Consider the following 22,964-nt stretch of genomic DNA (forward strand, 5'->3'; position numbering starts at 1 on the left):
ACCATAGAAAAGGTACAATAAAAATATAGTATAAAATATAAAAATGGTACACCTGTATAGGGTACTGATGATGAACGGAGCTTGCAGGACTGGAAGTTGCTCTGGGTGAGTCAGTGAGTGAGCGGTGAGTGAGTGTGAAGCCCGGGGACATCCCTGCACACTGCTGTAGACTTCGCAAACACTGTACACTTTGATTACATTAAATTTATTTGTTTTAAAATAAAGTAGTTGTGCTATGACATTATGAGAGCTATGCCATCACTGCGCAATAGGAATTTTTCAGCTCCATGGTAATCTTAAGCAAACACTGTCATACATGTGGTCCATCGTTGACCAAAATGTCATTATGCGGTGCACGACTGTGTATATTCTTTTGAGGTGTCTGTATTCATCGTATCAGTGGTTCTTGAAGTGTGGTCCTCAGACCAGTGGCCTCAACGCCGCACGGAAACTTGTTAGAAATGCAGATCCTTGGGCTCACCTTGAGACTTAATCAGAAACTCCAGGAATGGGGCCCAGAACTCCATGATTTAACACACCCTCCACGTGATTCCGATGCACATTAAAGTTTGAGAACTACTGAGCTATAGAATAGCAAAGCATACAATATCTCCCGCAATTTCTGACTCTCCAAAATGCAGGGAAAGTGTAGGCGTTATCAATGGCAAGTGCTAGATAGGGCGTGGGTATGTATTTTAACAGCCATGGCTTCTCATAAGCACATAACCAAACCACCTGTAATACATGTGGTCAGAACATGTCCCAGTCACAGTAGGTTTCACATAAACCAACGGTGAAATCACAGTCAAATGACCTCTAGCCATAGACATATAGACTGAGTAAAATGACATTCCTCTCGAGATGTACTTAAGACAGGAAAGCAGTGCAAAGAAACCCCAAGTTGATAGCAAATGCCAAATGCAAAAAAGAGGGCCAAGATGAGAGGTGATGAGAAGTAGCATAACTTCTTACAGTTCTCACTGCATGAGCAGGAGTCGTACAGACCTGACAAGAACAGAAGAAACGAGTCCAAATTCCGGTTAGTGAGCTCAAGTGTTCCCACATCTCTGATCCAGCTTCCTTGGCTCTTAGGAATAACATTTCCGCACAAAGGAATACTGTCAGAAAGTGGCAGACAATCGAAAGCAATAGTTTTTACAAACCCCAAATCGGAAAGCGTGATCTGACAAAGTTGTGCTGTTTCCGGTCATGTAAAAGAAGCAGCCTCGTAGATATATAGTTTGGAACCGAAGTATTTGTGTGAAGGAAAACAAAACACTGTGATTGGGATTATTCCAGAGAATCTTACACACGGAATCCACAATGCAGACCATGGCTTTTTTCTGGGTATATTTCCTTTCACTGTCCTAACACTGGGGACATTCAAAGGTAAAATGCAAACATGAAGTCCTCTAACCTTCCTATTAGTCATTATCATTCTCAGGTAAATATGCTGAACTCTAAAAACTGTGAAACACCAAGGAAATGTCTCAGAGTCATTCAAAAACATTTTTAGAAACACACACCTCCACCTGGGCACCATCTGTAAGGGATATAAACTCATAAGGACTAAAGCTGACTCTTACAGTCATGATGTCAGCTGAAAACTTCATGGAGAAATTTAACCACCAGCGATGTGCCTTGAAACAGATGGATTACAAAGAAAATCTCAAAAGGTAAATAAATTCAAGTTGCAGCTCAATTATTTGAATAAATACTGAATTCTGTGCCAATTGCCTCTACTAAATTAAGGATGCCTAAAAATAAAGCATTTGTTCATTTAAGAGGTCATAAAGCAGTGGAAAATCAAAAGTGTTATTTGGTGACTGAAGAGCCTAGAAGAAATATGCACACAAATAATCTACAATGAAAAAATGAAATTCCTTTGAAATAAAGCTGGGGATACGGCTCAATCTATACAGAATTATGAGGTAAGAAAAGAAGTTGCTTCCTACACATTTCTTTCACTTGAGTAGGCAAGTGGGACCTCTCTCTTCTTTTCAAGCAAAGTCTACACTTTCACTCACAATCTTCACTTTTTTCAGATTGTGCTGTGTTGCAAAAAAGAAAAAAACGGCCACAAATTCTTTGTAGCTTCTCTCTTCCATCAAGAAATAGAACCTATGAACGTGGCCCTCTGACTTGCTCATGTCAGTAGAACATTCACAAACACAAAAGAAGAAGCTTTAAAAGGTGCTTGCACATTGGGCCTTGTCCCCTGTTGCTATTTTTGGAACCTAGTTATCATGTAAAGAAGCACAGACTGGTCTTCTGGATGATGAGAGGCATGTGGCTTAGTCACCCCATCCCTCCAGCTAACTGCCAGCCATGTGACTGAGGCATCCAGGACCCGCCAGTCCCCAGCTAACTTGCCAGCTGACCACACAAGCATGAGTGAGCACACCTAACACCATATGGAGCAGAGAACAGTCATCCCAGCTAAGCCCTGCCCAAATTATCAACCCATAGAATTGTAAACAGTAAATGGTTGTTTTAAGGGTTTTGGAGTGTTTTGTTACCCAGAAATAACCAACTATACACAGGTTTGATTATCAGGGGCAAAGCTGAACCTTTAAACTTTTAGGTATCCGAAAAGTGCTAGGAAAGATTTTTTTATGGGTTAGTAGATTAAGGAGAGACTTCCCAAAATCACACCACCAGGCACTTTATACTCCTTAGTCCAGACCTACTTTCAGTTGAGCTTATCCAACCTAAAAGCAACACGTTACTAATAAATTAGACCTGCAACCCTCACTCTGATCTGTGCCATCAGAAACTACCTGGTAGAGTAAAAATGATACCATTTTTTAAAATGATACCATCAACATACAATTAAACATCAGTCTAACCAGCCAAGGATCTCTCAGCAGCCCCTATAAAGTCAAATGGGATTTTAAACAGAGCATTGTGGTATTGCATAAGAAAGCACAAGGACATGCTGTTCTGCAAAATCAATATCTGCGTTGAGTTAACAATGTGCTGGGATAAAAAAAGAGGTCATGTATCAATCTGCTTCAGGCAAACCTAAAAGCTCTGAATCTTCATTAAAACTGAAGCAATTTTGTAAAAGCACTCAGTGAATGCAGCAACTTTCACAGTGTGCTTTCAAACTGAACATTAATGGGCATGATAGAAAACCAATGGAAGAAACACAGGGCATTGTCCGCAGGTTTTTATACAAATCCAAATTAATGAAGAAGAATTTAAAAGCACATGAAAGGCTTGAAGGCCAGAAAAAAGTAGGACATGCAGAAAAATCTCCTTATTGGGACTCAGAAGGCAGGTCACCATTAGTGACAATATATCTCAGACATCACTTATAAAGGCCCATTGTTATAGGATTTCCAGCCCTAGGGTTCTGAGACCCAGAAGATTTTGCATTATTGACACTGATGGCAAATCATTTCTGTGGAGCCAGTCTTGTAGGATGGAGCACTACTGAAAGTGCAGGACAGCGAAGCTATCTCGAGGCAGAGAACTAAAAGTAACAAAAGTCAAACATGAAGAGGAAGAACATTTCAGGGAGAATGATATTACCAGAGCCAGGTGAAAGGAAACCACATCAGAGGAGTCCATGGTACAGAATAATCATTGCAGGAGGCTTTCAGGGATTCCGCGGGAAGGAAGAATTGCTAGTAGGCTTTCGAGGCCTCAGAGTTGAGAAGCACCAGTCAAGAGAAACTACATAAGCTGGAGAGCGGCACATCCGTCATGTAGCCACATCTGCATTTCTCATTGGAGTCATAATTAGGTGCCTTCGGTGACATCAGGTAAAATGAAATCATAAGCTCATCCACAGGTAGCCTTCAGCATCAATTTCAAAGCAGCGGATTGCTGGCTCTTTGGAGTGAAGAAAAGATGGAGGATGGGGCCTACCTACCTACAAGCTCATCAATCCCCTCGGAAGTCAGAGTTGTGCTTCTCCGAGCTGGGAGTGAAAAAACTTCTATCGGTCAAGAGTCACTCACTGAACCACAGTCAAGGCCATTTTCAAGCCTGGTGTGGAGATGTCCACTTAGAGACCCATCTCAAGAGCAGTGCTAAGATAGGGGAGCCTGGAAGCGTGTTTCTGTGATTGACTCAAACTTAAGTGAGAGCCCAGGCTCACACCTAGCTTGGGAGGCCTCCGAGAAGTCTAGCCTATCGGTCCAGAGCGGAGGCTTTAGTGTTGGCATATCTGGGTTTAAACTTGGGCTCTATCCACCTCTGTTGTTTAGACTCTGAATGTCTCAGTTTCCTTACTCTCAAATAAAAGACTAGGAATACTATAACCTGGGAGTACGTAAGGGAAAATATTTGTCAGGTGTTTGATACAGTTTAGATGTAGTAAGTTCTCACAGATGAAAGCTACTCTGGGCAAAGCCAGCCTGGATAAAGTCATCCCCTGAGTCAACAGAGCTGAATCCAAATCCCAATTTAATGTGTTAATTTGAGGTGGCTGTTAAGACAAATCTCAATTAGAAAATCTGGTCAGTATCTCTTCCTACTTCAAAAGAACCTACATACAACTTTCTTGTTCTGAAGACAAGAGTCTGAAATCAAAGTGTTGGCAAGATACACTTCCTCCAGGAGCTCTAGGGAAAAGTCCATTCCTTCCATTCTGGTGTCTACCCAGAAATTTATTTCTAGGACCATATGGGAATACCTGAGACTGAGGCAGGCTGAGACCATTTTCACCTCTCACCCATCTCCCCCTGCCAAGATAGAGGGCAGTTTATTTATGGGAAAGCAGAGTTGCAACCTTTTCCTTTGGACCTAGAGCACCTTGAAAAGCTGTTGCCAGGGAGAGGCTGCCTCGTTTACAGGCAACAGCTTTGAAGTGTGGAGCAGGAAAAGAACTGTTTCTTAGCTGGAGCGGCCAGCTGCCCTATTCAGGATTCGAGGTTTCAGGCCAGCATAAAAGAAGATTCCTGGGAGCGCCCAAGCTGCGCCGTGGGACCGAGTGAGAAGCCCGAGGTGGCAGCGGCCGAGGACAGGGACGGCAACAAAGTGGAGGCAGAGAGGGAGCCGCCTGGCCCGGCCCAGCCCCGTGAGTGACCCCCGGCCTGGCCCTGCTCGGGGGGCGGACACCTGCCCTGGCTTCTGCCTGCCCCACCAGGCCACTCACCGATCCCAGGGCTGCCTCCATTTTCTCAGGTGGTGGCGGCTCTGGCCCGGCTTGGCCAGGCCTGTCCTCCTCACCTGGCTCGGCTCCTCACTGAGCCTTCCCACTTGCTTGCCACGGCGCGGGGCTTCCCGGGGCCTGCGGGCCAGCATCCTCTCCCACTCCCTCCATGGTTCCCTGGCGGGGCTGGTGGCGTGGGGTGTCCCCAGCCAGTGTCGGGAAGGCAAGGAAGTATGGGCTGGGCCAACTGTCACTCCACCGCACCCTGGGCTCTGGCCCCCGGTAAACTTCCTGTTACCGGGAGGCAGAAACCATCTCTGCAGCCACCAGTTCGAAAAAACACCTAACCGATTTCTGGTTAGGAATAGTGTGGTCAGAGCATTCCCGAGTTTGCTTGAACCTGCCAGAGAGCTGGCTGCAGGCGGGCACCAGAGTCGGTCCGCACCGGGGGTATTCAAAGGTGAACCGTGTGCTGTGGGCTCCTCCCCCGAGGAGCTCATGCTCTGGTGTGGGAGATAAGACAAGGACACAAATAACCGCGATACCAGGAGGAAGGTGATAAGTCCTGAGAAAGATCTACACAGTGCTACAGAGGCACCCAGAGCGACAGGTCGTCTGTGACTAGCAGAAACCTGGTAGACTTCCTGGGCAAGGTGGTGCCAAGCAGGGTCTTGAAGGCCAGGCCAATAGACGAGGGTTGCAGAAGACACATCCCAGCCCAGCCCAGTGCGCACAGAGCAGGGAGACATCCGGCTAGGGAGGCAGAGACTCGGCACAAAACACACACCCTGCGGGGCCGTCACTGTGAGATCCAGCAGCCCAGCCTAGTGCGCACAAAGTGGGGAGATGTGGGGATAGGGAGGTGGAGACTCGAGAGAAACCACGCACCCTATGGGGCTGCCACTGCGTGATCCAGCAGCCTGGGCCAGAGCACACGGAACAGAGAGAAGTCCTGCACGGGAAGTGGAAGCTCACCAGAGACCACACACCCTGCAGCATCGCCCCGTGATCCAGCAGCCCAGCAGAGTCCAAGCTGACCAGAAAGGTGGCTCCCCGGAGAGGCCCCAGACCCGAGGCAACCACACACACAAGGCACTAGAGGCCAACTGAGCAGTCACGGAGGTAGCCATACCAAATTGGCAATCACAGCAACATCTTAGTTAGTCAATAGTCTCAAACTGGTGGACTGTGAAACCCCCTGCCACAATGAATAAACATCAAAAAAAAAGATACCAGAAATACAAAAAATCAAGAAAGTACACCACCAAAAGTTAATAAATCTCAAACTCTAGATCCTATAGAACAAGAAACCCTTGAAATGACTGACAAGGAATTTCAAGTGATAATTCTAAGGAAACTGAAAACTCAGCTAGACATCATGATGAAATTAGGAAAAGTATACAGGACCTGAAAGACGAAATGTACACGGAAATCAACGTCCTGAAAAAAAATGTAGCAGAACTTGCCGAACTGAAAAAGTTATTCGGTGAAATAAAAAACACAATGGAGAGTTTAACCAGCAGGCTTGTCGAAGTTGAAGAGAGAACCTCTGAACTTGAAGATGGACTGTTTGAAATAAAACAAGCAGACAAAAAGAAAGAAAAAAGAATCAAAGACATTGAAGAAAATCAGAGAGAGATATCAGACAACCTTAAGCGCTCAAATATCCGAGTCATGGGTATTCCAGACGGGGAGAAAAAAGGAGATTGCATTGAAAACATATTCAACAAAAGAGTGGCAGAAAACTTCCCAGGTATAGGAAAAGTCACAGATCTTCAGATCCAGGAAGCTCAATGATCTCCAAACATATTCAACCCAAAAAGGCCTTCTCCAAGACATGTCATAGTCAAAATGGCAAAACTCAGAGACAAAGAGAGAATCTTAAAAGCTGCAAGAGAGAAGCGTCAAATCACCTATAAGGGAGCCGCAATAAGGCTAACATCAGACTTTTCATCACAAACCCTAAAAGCTAGAAAGGAATGGGATGATATTTTCAAAATACTAAAAGACAAAGATTGCCAGCCAAGAATACTCTACCCTGCAAGGCTATCCTTCCGAAATGAAGGGCAAATAGTATATTTCTCAGACAAACAAAAACTGCGGGAGTTCACTACCACACAACCACCCTTACAAGAAATCCTCAAGGGAGTACTGGGTTTGGTTCCTGAAAAATAACTACCACTGCCATAAAAACCCAAGAAAGGAGATTGCGTTTCAAGATGGCGGTGGCTGTGGCGGTTGGCGCGGAGTAGCTGAGGTGGAAAAGGTGGCCACTGGGCCTCAGGCAGCCGGGAATCTTGTGGACCTTCCTCTTCCCATCTCTTAAGGGAGGACCACAGCTGCTGGCCGTTCGTGGGGGGTGACCGCCACTTTGCCCCCGGCAGGAGAGGCTGCCTCATTTACAGGCAACAGCTTTGAAGTGTGGAGCAGGAAAAGAACTGTTTCTTAGCTGCAAAAGTGAGTCTCGAAACAGGGAACACGGCGCCAGGGCTGCTGTGGATGCAGACAGGATCCCAGAAGCCGGGGCCACGCTGAAGGCGGCCAGCTGCCCTATTCAGGATTTGAGGTTTCAGGCCGGCATTAAAGAAGATTCCTGGCAGCGTCCGAGCCGCGCCGCAACTGAACAGCCCGAGGTGGCAGCGGCCGAGAACGGGGAAGGCGGCAAACCAGAGGCAGAGAGTGAGCGCCCGACCTGGCACTACCCTGTGAGTGACCCCAGAACCAGCCCTGTTTGGGGGGCTGACGCCCACCTGGCTCCCGCCTGCATCACTGGTTCACTCACCGCCCCAGGGCTGCCTCCATTTTCCCAGGTTCTGGCAGCTCCACCCGGCTCGGCCGTCACTGAGCCTCCCCACTTGCTTGGCCCGGCCCGGGGCTTTCCGGAGCCTGCGGGCCGGCCTCCCCTCCCACTCCCTCCGCGATTCTCTGGTGGGTTGGTGGTGTGGGGCGTCCACGGCCAGTGTCGGGAGGGCAAGGAAGTACGGGTGGGCCGACTGTCAATCCACCACACCCTGGACTCCGGCCCCCGGTAAACTTCCTGTTACTGGCTGGCAGATACCATCTCTTCGGCCACCAGTTCGGAAAAAAGCCTAACCAATTTCTAGTTTGGAATAGTGTGGTAGGAGAGTTCCCAGGTCCGCTTGAACCTGCCGGAGAGCTGGCTGCAGGCGGGCGCTAGACTTGGTTTATACCGGGGGTATACAAAGGTGAACAAGTCCTGAGAAAGATCTACACAGTGCTACAAAGGCACCCAGAGCAACCGGTCGTCTGTGCCTAGCAGAAACCTGGTAGACTTCCTGGGCGAGGCGGTGCTGAGCAGGGTCTTGAAGGCCCAGCTGATAGACGAGGGTTGAAGAAGACACGCCCCAGCCCAGCACAGTGCGCACAGAGTGGGGAGAGATGGGGCCAGGGAGGCGGACACTCGACAGAAACCACACACCCTCTGGGGTCGCCACTGCACGATCCAACAGCCTGAGCCAGAGCACACGGAACAGGGAGAAGTCCTGCACAGGAAGTGAAAGCTCAACAGTGATCACACACCCTGTGGTACGTGAACCACCAGCCCAGCAGAGTCCAAGCTGACCAGAAAGGTGGCTCCCCGGAGAAGCCCAAGACCCAAGGCAACCATACACACAAGGCACTAGAGGCCAACTGAGCAGCCACGGAGGTAGCCATACGAAATTGGCAACCACAGCAACATCTTACTTAGTCATTAGTCTCAAACCGGTGGACTGTGAAACCCCCTGCCACAATGAATAAACATCAAAAAAAAGATACCAGAAATACAAAAAATCAAGAAAGTACACCACCAAAAGTTAATAACTCTCAAACTCTAGACCCTATAGAACAAGAAACCCTTGAAATGACTGACAAGGAATTTCGAGTGATAATTCTAAGGAAACTGAATGAGATACAAGGAAACACAGCTAGACATCATGAGGAAATGAGGAAAAGTATACAGGATCTGAAAGAGGAAATGTACAAAGAAATCAATGTCCTGAAAAAAAATGTAGCAGAACTTGCACAACTGAAGAAGTTATTCAGTGAAATAAAAAACACAACGGAGAGTTTAACCAGCAGGCTTTTCGAAGTTGAAGACAGAACCTCTGAACTTGAAGATGGACTGTTTGAAATAACACAAGCAGACTAAAAGAAAGAAAAAAGAATCAAGGACATTGAAGAAAATCTGAGAGAGATATCAGACAACCTTAAGCGCTCAAATATCCGAGTCATGGGTATTCCACAAGGGGAGGAAAATGGAGATTGCATTGAAAACATATTCAACAAAAGAGTGGCAGAAAACTTCCCAGGTATAGGAAAAGTCACAGATCTTCAGATCCAGGAAGCTCAATGATCTCCAAACATATTCAACCCAAAAAGGCCTTCTCCAAGACATGTCATAGTCAAAATGGCAAAACTCAGAGACAAAGAGAGAATCTTAAAAGCTGCAAGAGAGAAGCGTCAAATCACCTATAAGGGAGCCCCCATCAGGTTAACATCAGACTTTTCGTCACAAACCCTAAAAGCTAGAAAGGAATGGGATGATATTTTCAAAATACTAAAAGACAAAGATTGCCAGCCAAGAATACTCTACCCTGCAAGGCTATCCTTCTGAAATGAAGGGCAAATAGTATATTTCTCAGACAAACAAAAACTGCGGGAGTTCACTACCACAAGACCACCCTTACAAGAAATCCTCAAGGGAGTACTGGGTTTGGTTCCTGAAAAATAACTACCACTGCCATAAAAACCCAAGAAAAATCAATACCCACTAGTATAATAAAAATGGCATCCATGAAGAGAAAACAAGCAAACAAAAACACTATCTACAACCTAAGGAAACAACAAACACAGAAACTAAACAGTAAATCAGAAAGCAAGGAACAAAAGACACCTAAGACAACCAAACAACCAATAAAATGCTAGGAATAAATCAACACCTTTCAATAACAACTCTTAATGTAAAAGGCTTAAATTCCCCAATCAAAAGACACAGACTGGCTGACTGGATCAAAAAGGAGGACCCAACTATATGCTGCCTACAAGAGACCCACCTCACCCATAAAGATTCACACAGACTAAGAGTGAAAGGATGGAAAAAGATTTACCATGCAAACAGAAAAGAAAAACGAGCTGGAATAGCTATTCTTATATCTGACAAAATAGACTTTAAACTAAAATCCATAAAAAGAGACAATGAGGGACACTACTTAATGATAAAAGGACTGATCCATAAAGAAGACATAACAATCATAAATATGTACGCACCCAATGTTGGAGCAGCCAGATTTATAAAACAAACTCTATTAGACCTAAAGAAGGAAATAGACACTAATACCATAATAGCAGGGGACCTGAACACCCCACTGTCAATATTAGACAGATCATCTAGGCAAAGAATCAGTAGAGAAACACAAGATCTAAACAAGACTCTAGACCAATTGGAATTGGCAGATATCTACAGAACATTCCACCCAACAACCTCAGAATATTCATTCTTCTCATCAGCACATGGATCATTCTCCAGGATAGATCACATATTAGGTCACAAATCAAGTCTCAATAAATTCAAAAAAATTGGAATTATCCCATGTATCTTCTCAGACCACAATGGATTAAAACTAGAAATTAATAACAAACGAACCTCTGGAAACTATACAAACACATGGAAATTAAACAGCATTTTACTTAATGACATATGGGTCCAAGAAGAAATCAAGCAGGAAATCAAAAAATTTATTGAAACTAATGAAAACAATGATACATCATACCAAAACCTGTGGGATACTGCAAAAGCAGTATTGAGGGGAAAATTTATTGCATTAAACGCTCACTTCAGAAGAATAGAAAGATGGCAAGTGAACAAACTAACACTTCACCTTAAAGAACTAGAAAAACAAGAACAATCCAAACCTAAAGTTAGCAGACGGAAAGAAATCATTAAGATCAGAGCAGAACTGAATGAAATTGAAAACCAAAAAACAATTCAAAAGATCAACGAATCAAAAAGTTGGTTTTTTGAAAAGATAAATAAAATTGACAGACCATTAGCATGGCTAACAAAAAGAAGAAGAGAGAAGACTCAAATAACAAAAATTAGAAATGAAAAAGGCGATATTACAACTAATTCATCTGAAATACAAGGAATCATTCGAGACTACTATAAACAACTATACGCCAACAAATCTGAAAATCTGGAGGAAATGGGTAAATTTCTGGACACACACAAGCTCCCAAAACTGAACCACGAAGATGTAGAAAATTTGAACAGACCAATAACAATAAAGGAGATTGAAGCTGTTATCAGAAGGCTCCCAACAAAGAAAAGCCCAGGACCAGATGGATTCACAGCAGAATTTTACCAAACAGTCAAAGAGGAATTGACACTGATTCTTTACAAACTATTCCAAAAGATTGAAACGGACATAAATCTCCCAAACTCATTCTATGAAGCAAACATCATCCTGATACCAAAACCAGGTAAAGATATAACCAAAAAAGAAAACTACAGGCCGATATCCTTGATGAATATAGATTCAAAAATCCTCACTAATATACTAGCAAACAGAATACAGCAACACATACGAAAAATTATTCACCACGATCAAGTGGGATTCATCCCAGGGATGCAAGGTTGGTTCAACATACGCAAATCAATAAATGTGATCCACCATATTAATAAAGTCAAACACAAGGACCATATGATCATCTCTATAGATGCTGAAAAAGCATTTGATAAAGTTCAGCACTCATTCATGACAAAGACCCTCTATAAGTTAGGTATAGAGGGAAAGTATCTCAACATAATTAAAGCCATATACGCCAAACCCAGTGCCAATATCATCCTGAATGGGGAAAAGCTGAAAGCTTTTCCTTTAAGAACAGGAACTAGACAAGGATGCCCACTCTCACCACTCCTATTCAACATAGTGTTGGAAGTACTAGCCAGAGCAATCAGAGAAGAGAAGGAAATAAAGGGCATCCAGATTGGAAAAGATGAAGTCAAACTGTCCCTGTTTGCAGATGACATGATCCTATATATCGAGCAGCCTAAAACCTCTACAAAAAAACTGATAAATGATTTCAGCACAGTAGCAGGATACAAAATCAACACACAAAAATCAGTAGCATTTCTTTTCTCCAATAGTGAACACGCAGAACGAGAAATCAAGAAAGCCTGCCCATTTACAATAGCCACCAAAAAAATAAAATAATTAGGAATTGAGTTAACCAAGGAGGTGAAAAATCTCTATAATGAGAACTACAAACCACTGCTGAGAGAAATTAGAGAGGATACAAGAAGATGGAAAGATATCCCATGCTCTTGGATTGCAAGAATCAACATAGTGAAAATGTCCATACTACTCAAAGTGATATACAAATTCAATGCAATCCCCATCAAAATTCCAAAGACATTTTTCTCAGAAATGGAAAGAACTATCCAGACATTTATATGGAATAATAAAAGACCACACGTAGCCAAAGCAATGCTGAGCAGAAAAAATAAAGCTGGAGGCATAACACTACCTGACTTTAAGCTATACTACAAAGCTATAATAACCAAAACAGTATGGTACTGGCATAAAAACAGACACACTGACCAATGGAATAGAATAGAGAATCCAGAAATCAACCCACACACTTACTGCCATCTGATCTTTGACAAAGGCACCAAGCCTATTCACTGGGGAAGGGACTGCCTCTTCAGCAAATGGTGCTGGGATAACTGGATATTCATATGCAGGAGAATGAAACTAGACCCATACCACTCACCATATACTAAAATCAACTCAAAATGGATTAAGGATTTAAATATACACCCTGAAACAATAAAACTTCTTAAAGAAAACGTAGGAGAAACACTTCGGGAAATAGGACTGGACACAGACTTCATGAATACGACCCAAAAAGTATGGGCAACCTAAGGAAAAATAAACAAATGGGATTATATCAAACTAAAAAGCTTCTACACAGCAAAAGAAACAATTAACAAAGTTAAAAGACAACCAACAGAGTGGGAGAAAATATTTGCAAAATATACAGCTGACAAAGGATTAATATCCAGAATATATAAGGAACTCAAACAACTTTACAAGAAGAAAACAAGCAACCCAATTAAAAAATGGGCAAAAGAGCTAAGTAGGCATTTCTCTAAGGAAGATATACAAATGGCCAACAGACTTATGAAAAAATGCTCAACATCACTCAGCATCCAGGAAATGCAAATCAAAACCACACTGAGATACCATCTAACCCCAGTTAGGATGGCTAAAATCCCAAAGACTCTGAACGATAAATGCTAGTGAGGTTGTGGAGAAAAAGAACTCTCATACATTGTTGGTGGGACTGCAAAATGGTGCAGCCTCTATGGAAAATGGTATGGAGGTTCCTCAAACAATTGCAGATAGATCTACCATACGACCCAGCTATCCCACTGCTGGGAATATACCCAGAGGAATGGAAATCATCAAGTCGAAGGTATACCTGTTCCCCAATGTTCATTGCAGCACTCTTTACAATAGCCAAGAGTTGGAACCAGCCCAAATGTCCATCATCGGATGAGTGGATACGAAAAATGTGGTACATCTACACAATGGAATACTACTCAGCTATAAAAACGAATGAAATACTGCCATTTGCAACAACATGGATGGACCTTGAGAGAATTATATTAAGTGAAACAAGTCAGGCACAGAAAGAGAAATACCACATCTTCTCACTTATTGGTGGGAGCTAAAAATTAATATATAAATTCACACACACACACACAAAAAAACCGGGGGTTGGGGCGGAAGACGATATAACAACCACAGTTACTTGAAGTTGATACGACAAGCAAACAGAAAGGACATTGTTGCGGGGGAGGGAGAAGAGGGAGGAGGGAGAGAGGTTGTGGTAAGGGGTAACAATAATCAACCACAATGTACATCGACAAAATAAAAGTTAAAAAAAAAAAAGAAAGAAAATCTGGTCAAATGTTTCATTTTTCAGTCAATTATTTACCCTTGGTGAGTCAAGATCACCATTTGACCCCCTTTCCTATTTACTCTGAGGTAACAGAGGCCCTTGATCCCAATTGCCTAGGTTCGAATTTCAGCTTCACCCTTCACTAGCTCTATAGTCATGGGCAGAGAACCAGTAACAAGCACAGTCCCACTTCCTAAGAATTGGCAATTTGAGAAACCGATTCAGTTAAGGAGCTTTGCTCAGCTCCTGGCACTTAAATATCCATCACTGAAGTTTCACAGAGCCACGTTCAGGACAGCAAGCAATCCTTAATCCCCTAAGAAGCTGGGCGTGGACACATTATTCAAGAATGCCCACTATGGTCACGAAAATTGATCCCACCTCTAGTTCCATTCTAACTTTGAACCTCAAGTGAAAAGAATCAGAGCATGGATTTAAGTTTCCTCAGTGGTCTTTCCCAGAAAGAGGAATATTACTGCTCCATCATTTTACAGGTTTCAAAGTGCATCACCTTATGTATCATCTCACCTGAGCTTCACACGCCAGTTATATTTATCCTCATTTTAAAAAAGAGGAAATTAATGCTAATAGAGGCCAACTGCATAGCTGTTCGGTGGTCAAATGAACAGGGACTTAAATTTGGCCCTTACCAACTCTAAGCCCAGGCCCCTTTCCAGCATACCAAGGGAAAGAGGAAGGCACGGAGGATTCAAGTTCGAGATTCCAGATTCTTAGACATTCTCAAATGCCAAAAAATGTTAACGATAATCATAATGATTTTCAACCACGAAACGAAATAAGAGTCAATGGCTTAGTTACAAAGTGTTTTTAGATAAGTCCACATCTGACCACTAGGGCCATAAGCTTGATGGGAATTTTCACAAGTTACGTGCTTCAGATAGAGCCGTCCTCGGAAATGCACAGGTTGGTGACGTAAGCTGTCATCGGCTGTCATTTCTGACTTTCATTCCCAGTGAGCTGACGCAAAATGATCTCTGCTGTTGCACAAACTGTGCTAACTCCTACTTTTAGTAGATAAATCTCACACCTTCTCAACATTAGTCCAAGAATGAGTTTGGAACAATGTGAATTTTGTAGGGAAATCAGGGAGGGGTGGGAACAGCAATCCCCTATAATTAAAGTCCAGTTCATTAACACTTCCACACATATGGATTAGCCATTTAAAGTGAGGTGTTTTTTTTAAAAAAAAAAAAAAAAAAAAAAGCAACCTTGTGAATGGATTTTTTATCAGGAGTCTCATTAAAATTCCATATGCTCCCCCAGCAGGTGCCTTTGACTCACTACCAGTCTTCATCCTCCCCTTGTATTAATAAAAGAACGCCAGTATCACCAGTTCTACCTGAATGCCCCCAAAACTTACAGTCAAAACAACATGGACATGAAGAATGGCTGTGGCACTGGTCGTAAGCACCCGTAGGACAGGCACCTCGGCCTCTGGCCACCTGGACGAGTTGGCCTCAGCCCCTTGCTCTCTGTCCTCCCCTCCCCTAACGCCCATGGCACTGCTGTCCCAGCAACCTTCCTCTGCCATCTCCCACTGCTGCTTCCACCTCCCTCCCCAATGCACAAAATCACCAACACTCTCCCCTCTGTTTTCCCTTTCTTTTCACACTCCCACCCTCATCTGTCTTAATAGCTTCCATAACTTTCTCTAGCACCCAGACAACAGGAACTCCATACTTATTCCCTGGCTGCAGCCTCATTCACAAGTTCTAGCCCCAGGTAACAACTATTTCCTGGCACAGCCACTTTGCTCGGCCTGGTGTACCCGAGAGTCTAAAGAGGCTGCTTTTGCACATTTCGCTTTCTCTCCAAGTTACCCAAATTGAAGCCTTAGAGGTCCTTTGTCTTCATGCACACCTTTGTTTCCCATATCCAACTGACAACTAAACTCTGGTGATGCCACTTCTTCAATAAATGTTCGATCCACCCCATCACTCTCACTGAGCAAGTCGAAAGCCTTACGTTTACTTGCCAGAGATTTCCTGCCTTCCTGTCCTCTAGTCTCTTCTTTGCTGTAATACATACCAAATACTATGAAGATGACCCATCTAAAACACCTGTCAGTTCACATATACCCACTAATGCAAAATGTCCCCAAGTCTTAGGATCTAATTCTCCCCCAATCTGCCCCCATGCACATTTTCAGTCTTACTACCCTTTACTACATCTGATCCATCTTATTTGCAGCCAACTGGATCAACTCTTCTCTGAATCACCCCCGACTCAGGACTTCCATAGTGCCCTTCCCCCATGTGTAAACCCAAATGATATTTCAATGTGTAATTTATGAGAAATTTTGACTGAACTATTCTCAATATAAAAATTCAATTAAAAAAATCACTCAATTGCTATCCTCAATATTTTCAGAATTTTAATCTATTAAGTTCTTTCAATGTCTAAAAGGCCACCAGGGACACACCTATATTTGAAAAAGTTGTGTTTATTACTTATTGCATTATGGGAGAACACACACTGTGGGGAACTGTGGAGTGCCTCAGTAAGACGTTATTACTTAAGATTTATTATAGCATTTGAACTCTGGTTGGGTTACGCTAGAGTGGATGCTGTGAGAAAGCAGGAGCAATTCTATGCTTGAGTATCTCAATAAATCTTATCTATAAAGAGGACAGGCTAGAGCAAGGATAAAGCTGTAACTGGCAAAGAAGCAGCTGTCACTCAACTTATTTGGAAGAGAAGAGGATTTTTGGTATTTTGTGGGTTGCATGGTGACCTTGTTTTTGTCTTAGACGAATTGTGAAGTGGTCTTGTTTTGTCTCAATTTATCCTGGCCTCTGAGGGATTGTGTCTAATATCAGTGTTCTGTGAAATTGTTAATGTCCTGTGTCCACAGCCCGGCTGTGACCAGCAGGCCAGCTCCTAACAACCTCAAGGTCTACCTGGAAGTGTCAAACAAATTCCCGATGTCAGCAGCTGCTCTTCCCTTCCTCCATTCTTAGTGTCATTACGATGTAGAGATTTAAACTTCTTCTCAGGTAGAAAAAGAAGAGTGAAGCAAACTTCCCTTGCTATAGCTGCAGCTACATAAACAGGATTCCCTTTGGGATCTAGGCGGTGAGGGTAGGTATCATATTTTGGAACATACAAAGGAAAGGCATGATAACAGGATTAGGATCTGCAGAAAGGAGATAATATATTCCATATAACCCACAGCTCTCGAGAATAATGTAATATGCAAATCAGGAAACCCCTAGAGCTTGTTAAACACAAGAATTGTCTTCATTCTGGTGAACCAGATAAAGTTTTCTGGCTAATAGAAGATGAAAGCTGTTCAGTGTACTTATCCAAGAATCTAAATGCATTTAGGCATTCATTAGTGAGCTAAATGTCTTCATATCTTTGTAGGTATACTTATTCCTTTATTGCTGTTCAATTGCTATTAAAATCCTGACCATTAAGTCTTATATTTGATTCTGTTTCCAGAAGACACTGTCAGAGTACCAATATTGCCAAGTCTGAGTTTAACAGAAAGAAGCAGTGTCAGCTATGTCTTTCAGGCCACACAGACCAGAAGTGCAACCCACAAGTAAGGCATAGGTAGAAAATAGAAAACTTTGCATTTGAAATCCCATAAATGTAATTTTCTTTCACAAAATACTTTATTGGGGAAAAGGGTACCCTTCTGTTATTTTATAGTCTATTATATATCTGGATGATCTAATTAAGTTACCAGCCCTTTGGTGGGGAAGAATTGGCAAAGGAATGTGGTTGGCAACTGTCCCAGGTCTAGTCTGGGACGCCAACTGCAGTTGAATTGACAAGCATCTAAGATGTTATTCATGAATATAAAACTGATATACATATTTCCATGTAAAAGTCCTCTAATGCCTTGTACCTTAAATACCTTCACTAGCAATATTTAAGGCACATTCTCAACAACAAGTTTCATTCAATTCAACAAACAAATTTAGAGAAATAACTCAAGTTCACTAGGCAGGGGCCACCACCAATGAACTCTGGCAATGAACTCAACACCAACGAATCTCCCTTCCTACCAGGGATTCCTTCCAGTATTGATCATCTACAGCATTTATTCTCCAAGTGGTCATCTCCAGAAGCTACCATTGTGCTTAGAACTCATGAAATACCGTGGCTCACACCTGCAAGGGCAATGTCGTACCCCCTGATGAGTTCAACCCCAGTGTCTCTGCAGCAGCTGCAAGTTCTCACTTTCTACAGTCTTCCAGAAATTTCAATTTGCATTTTTTTTAGAGAATGGGTAGCCCATCACTTCACACTGTCACTGGAAGATAGCATTTCAGTAATTACTCAGTGCTGACATTTTATTATTTAATGTTAAAATCCCATCAGAAATCCCTAGTCTGATAAGCTAAGAACAAGGTTTGAAAATAAAGCACCTGGCAAATCTGGTTTGCAGTAATCAAAATGGCATTTTGTCAGATGGGAAGTAATTATCAACCTGACATGATTTCAATCTGCTGCCATTTAATGAAATGGGATCTGTTTGCTCTCTCTAAAGATGATCAAGCTCTCCCCTCTTCAGCTAGACACCCAGTTTCACCTGTTCTCATGAGATTCTTCTCTTATGCAAACTAGCAGTAAAGCAATTACATGCTCTAAAAGATTAAGACGAGAAATTTCACATTCACAGACTTGTCATGTTCACCTCTTAAAATGTAAATTCTTCCCAGATGTTAAGGTGCCTTTTTTATTTCACACAGTCACCTAATGATCTGAGGAAACATCGTCTCTGAAAGCAATGTAACCTCCCAAGTTCACCGATGAGAGAGCCCTGACAGCACTCCAAGGCCCTACCCGGAGACTGCCTAATAAGTGTAGGTACCACATTCATTTATGCAATGGAATACACATTTCTTCAGGCTTTTCAAGACTACTTAGGGGCCACACTGGACCACAGGTGATTACCAAGTTAAATGCTCCAAGTGGACATGAATAAAGTTTTAGCAGAAAACAGAGGAGGGAAAAGTGGAACTTAAACAGGTGCTATTTCACCCCTCTGTGGCTTGAACTTGCTGTTGGAATCTCCACGGGTGGAAAGAAAGAAGAGTAACTTTTACTACTCCGTGCCGGGAGCTGAGCTACATGCCTCTCATTTAAGGCTCTCACATGCAACCTTCCTTTGTTTTACAACAGAGGAGGAAACTGAGGTCCAGAGATGCCCTGCAAATTTCCTAGGGTCTTAGTAAGCAGGGATCTAGTAAATACATTTTCTCTACCACTCTCGGCTACCTCTCCCAGTGGGGAAAGAGAGATACGAGGCAGTATAGTTTCTATTTAGCCTCCTCATATGTGTTAAAAAAAAAAAAAAAAAACCTCTACTTGGCATTATTAAAAAGCAGCATTTATCATTACATAGCCACTTTCAATTTAAGTTTTAAATATAAACCAACTAAATATAAGGAAAAGTTTTATATGGCTAAGAAAAGAAGTCAGAGAAGGAGGAAAGGGGAAAACAAAGTTGATTTCCAATTTTATAATACTTGACTCTTCTCTGTGGGGCACAGCCCAGGGAAACACCACTGTCAGGAGACAGGTGATGAAGTGTCGAGGAAGTTCCTGATGGAAAGGTTTTGCTTCAGATCTCTGCTAAGGGGAGTTATCGTGCGTCATGCTAGAGCCAAGCAATGGCAATAGTGTGCCTGGGAGGAAGACCCTGTTCTCCCAGCGATGCTGCAGCTGCTTCGTTTGCAAACACACATTGTCTCAGTGGCCTGTCCACAGCAGGCGAGGGCTCCACGCTGCACAGCCTCCTTCCTCAGCACACCTGGCTCCACGGCACATGCCTCCATGCACATGGAAGAAAGCTGGCCCTCCTATCTCCACCACGGCTCTGGCAGGAGAGGATGAGTGTAAGTCCAGTAAAGTATCCTCATGTCATATGTAGAACTGGGGAAATTTCTTCAGTTCAAGGTTTATGAGAAACCCCAAAATATTACTGTGATACTTCACTTCATATGCCAACTTGGCTAAGCCACGGTACCCAGATGTTTGCTCAAATACTAGTCTAAATGTTCCTGTGAAGGTATTTTGTAGAAGAAATTAACATTTAAGTCAGTAGATGTTAAGTAAAGCAGATTACCCCTCATAACGTGGGTGGGCCTCATCCAACCAGTTGAAGGCCTTAAGAGCAAAGACTGAGGTTTCCGAAGAAGAAGGGGTTCAGGCCCAAAATGCAACACAGAAACCCTGCCTAGTTTCCAGCGTGCCAGCTTCCCCTACAGATTTTGGACTTGCCAGTCCCACAATTGTGTGAACCAGTTACTTAAAATAAATCTCTCTTTCTCTCTCTCTCTCCTGGTTCTCTGGAGAATCCTTACATTGTTACCAAGCAGACTAAATAGCCCCATTCCCTCCGTTTTTCAGAGCAGAGGAAAGAGGCACTTGGCAAAATATCAATTGCTTAGAAAATCAGAGAATTGAGTCTATGTGGGGAAAAATAAAAAGCTTTCCAACGCCCTTCAAATACTTAGCTGCATTTACCACTAACTCCTTTAATTGATTTGTGAGTGTGAGATGTGCCCTTTGGAAGTTCTGGGGCAGCAGAACCAGGGGCATCTGTGTTGGAATCTGGGCTCAGCCCCTTCTGGGTGTGTGGCCACAGGCACGCGGCTGAGCCTCTAGAGGCATTTCAAACCTTGGTGTTAATGTGGCACTGCAAGGACCAGAGATGTGAAGCATCCAGCTCAGAACCTGCAAAGATTAATGCTTACTGAATGGTGGCTTAGGTCTATGCTGTGACACACAAGCTATTAATAAAACACACTGCCTCCCACTCGCATGAGGGAGAGAGACACATACAAGGATAGTTAATATAACGTTTTAGACCATGAAAACAATAATGTGGGTGACTGTTGGAGCTCAGGGTAAGGAAGGAGGATTCAGCCTCAGAAGAAGTTTGCCAGGTGAGATGGGATAACAGGGAGCAGGTATTCCAGGTAAAAGGCACTGCACAAACACAGCCAAGGGTCAAGCAAAACCAAGTACTGGCCAGGCCACGCTGCCTGCCCAGAGACCTGTGTAGGGCACTTGTGCTGGGAGGCATTCTGAAGAGCCAGCTCGTGCAGGCATGGAGACGTGGGCAGAATGCAAAAGAGAAAATGCTGCCTGTGCGTTTTTCCAGACCACACCAGCAGGCTGTGCAGACACAAATTTTGACTAGTAATCACTCTGGGTATCAAAACTTTCCTAATCAAAAGTCAGTAACACAAATGCAGAGACATTTGGAAAATAAATGATGGAACTTTTGAATGTTTACACGAGGGGTTACAGGTGTACCAGACTGTGCACAGAGTAAGAACTGTAATAGATGTAACACAACTCTGAATGGACTGCATTGTGCTTTTCATGCACATTAAAACGGAAAAGCATATTCTGTTCATTCCAGCACATGGTAGTAAAAGATACTCAGTACAGTTAAAGCTCTGAAATGACCTACAGTAAATTATTAAAAATAATAAATCAATCCTGTTTTTAATGTTCTCCATTTTGTCTACTTGTATTTTCTAATTTTTCTACAATGAACGTGAATTGCTCATGAAAAGGAGGAGAAGATAATTTGAAAACCCTGTCAGGACTAAGTCTAAAGACAAAGTGTAATAACATGAATGAGTGGAATTCACTTCTATTTGTAAGGATACCCCATTCTGTGGGCGACATCTGCTCAGATGCAAATGAAAGGCCCACAGTCTTTCGAGACTGGGGAGAGAGAAGGCTTGAGGCCCAGGGGCGGCACCCACCTGGATCGCAGAGGCATTTGTAGCCGGTGCCCACGCTGCGGCAGGCGCCGTGAGCGCACGGGCTGAGCGCGCAGAAGTCCACGAGCTGAGCGCAGGCCGGGCCGGTGAAGGCCGCGCCGCAGCTGCAGGTGTAGCGCGCCCCGGCCGCGGAGCAGGTGCCGTTGTTCTGGCACGGCGACGACGCGCACGGGTCCGCCCTTTCTTCGCAAGCAGAGCCGAGGTATCCTGCGAGGAAACGCACAGGAGCTTAAAAACATGGAAACGTGCTTGCACGCGTTAATGGATAAGCTGAGTCTGCAGATCTTAACTTTTCTCCACTGTGAACGGATGAACTGTTTAATCCATGAACAGTTTCCAACCCAAGAAGCTCCGTAAGATTGCTTTTGTTAGCTTTGAGCTAAGACACCAGCCCCTGCAGCTGGCTGGCTCAGTTGATTGGCATGCTGCCTGGCAACACCAAGGTCAAGGGTTCGGAGCCTTATGCTGACCCACCAAAAAAATATAATTGTAAATTGTGGTTCTGCTTTTGTTGAAATATAAAATATATGACTGCTTAGTTGTACATACATTTTTACATTATACATGAATATGTTTATATGCACACATGGGTAGGTATGTAAAGCCTAGAAAGACGCCAGAAATAAATCAGTGGTGATTACATAAGATAAGATTTGGGTCAGCAGAGGGCTTTCCCCTCTCATTTTGTATATATCCCAGGGGAACACATTCCTTACCTTGCTTTAGTAGATAAAACATAATCCTGAATTTTAAAAAAAATAAAAACCATATAAAAGAGCAAATGATGAAAAATTTTCTTTCCCACTGTTTTCACTTTGTCCGCCACTCCCTTTCTCCACAAGAAGCCAGTTAACAGTTTCTTGAATATGTACTTTTTTAAAGTTGGTTGTTGTAGTGGATAAACAAAAGTGGTATATTCATACCGTGGAATGTCATTCAGCAATAAAAAGGAATTCTGGGTTAACCCTTGTGCACCTACTGATTTCTTTATAAGAAATTCAGGCACATGATAAAATCCACATCCAAGGGTAGGTGCTAGTTTACTCAAAACAGCAGCTCAAGGTGAACAATAAAATTCTAAATGTCAATGCTCAGAAACAGAAATCAAATTAAAG

At 43.2% G+C, this 22,964-nt stretch overlaps 1 protein-coding gene across 1 annotated transcript in view; it reads right to left on the reverse strand.

Moving 5' to 3' along the window:
* The window catches only part of DNER (delta/notch like EGF repeat containing), a 353,549-nt gene that overhangs the window by 58,549 nt on the left and 272,036 nt on the right, over positions 1 to 22,964 (reverse strand). The window contains exon 8 of the mRNA XM_063077946.1: positions 21,832 to 22,056. Within this exon, the coding sequence (XP_062934016.1) occupies positions 21,832 to 22,056 (225 nt within the window). The remainder of the gene's footprint in view (positions 1 to 21,831; positions 22,057 to 22,964) is intronic.

The sequence above is a fragment of the Cynocephalus volans genome, chromosome 1 (genome assembly GCF_027409185.1).
Source record: "Cynocephalus volans isolate mCynVol1 chromosome 1, mCynVol1.pri, whole genome shotgun sequence".
Lineage (NCBI taxonomy): Eukaryota > Metazoa > Chordata > Mammalia > Dermoptera > Cynocephalidae > Cynocephalus > Cynocephalus volans.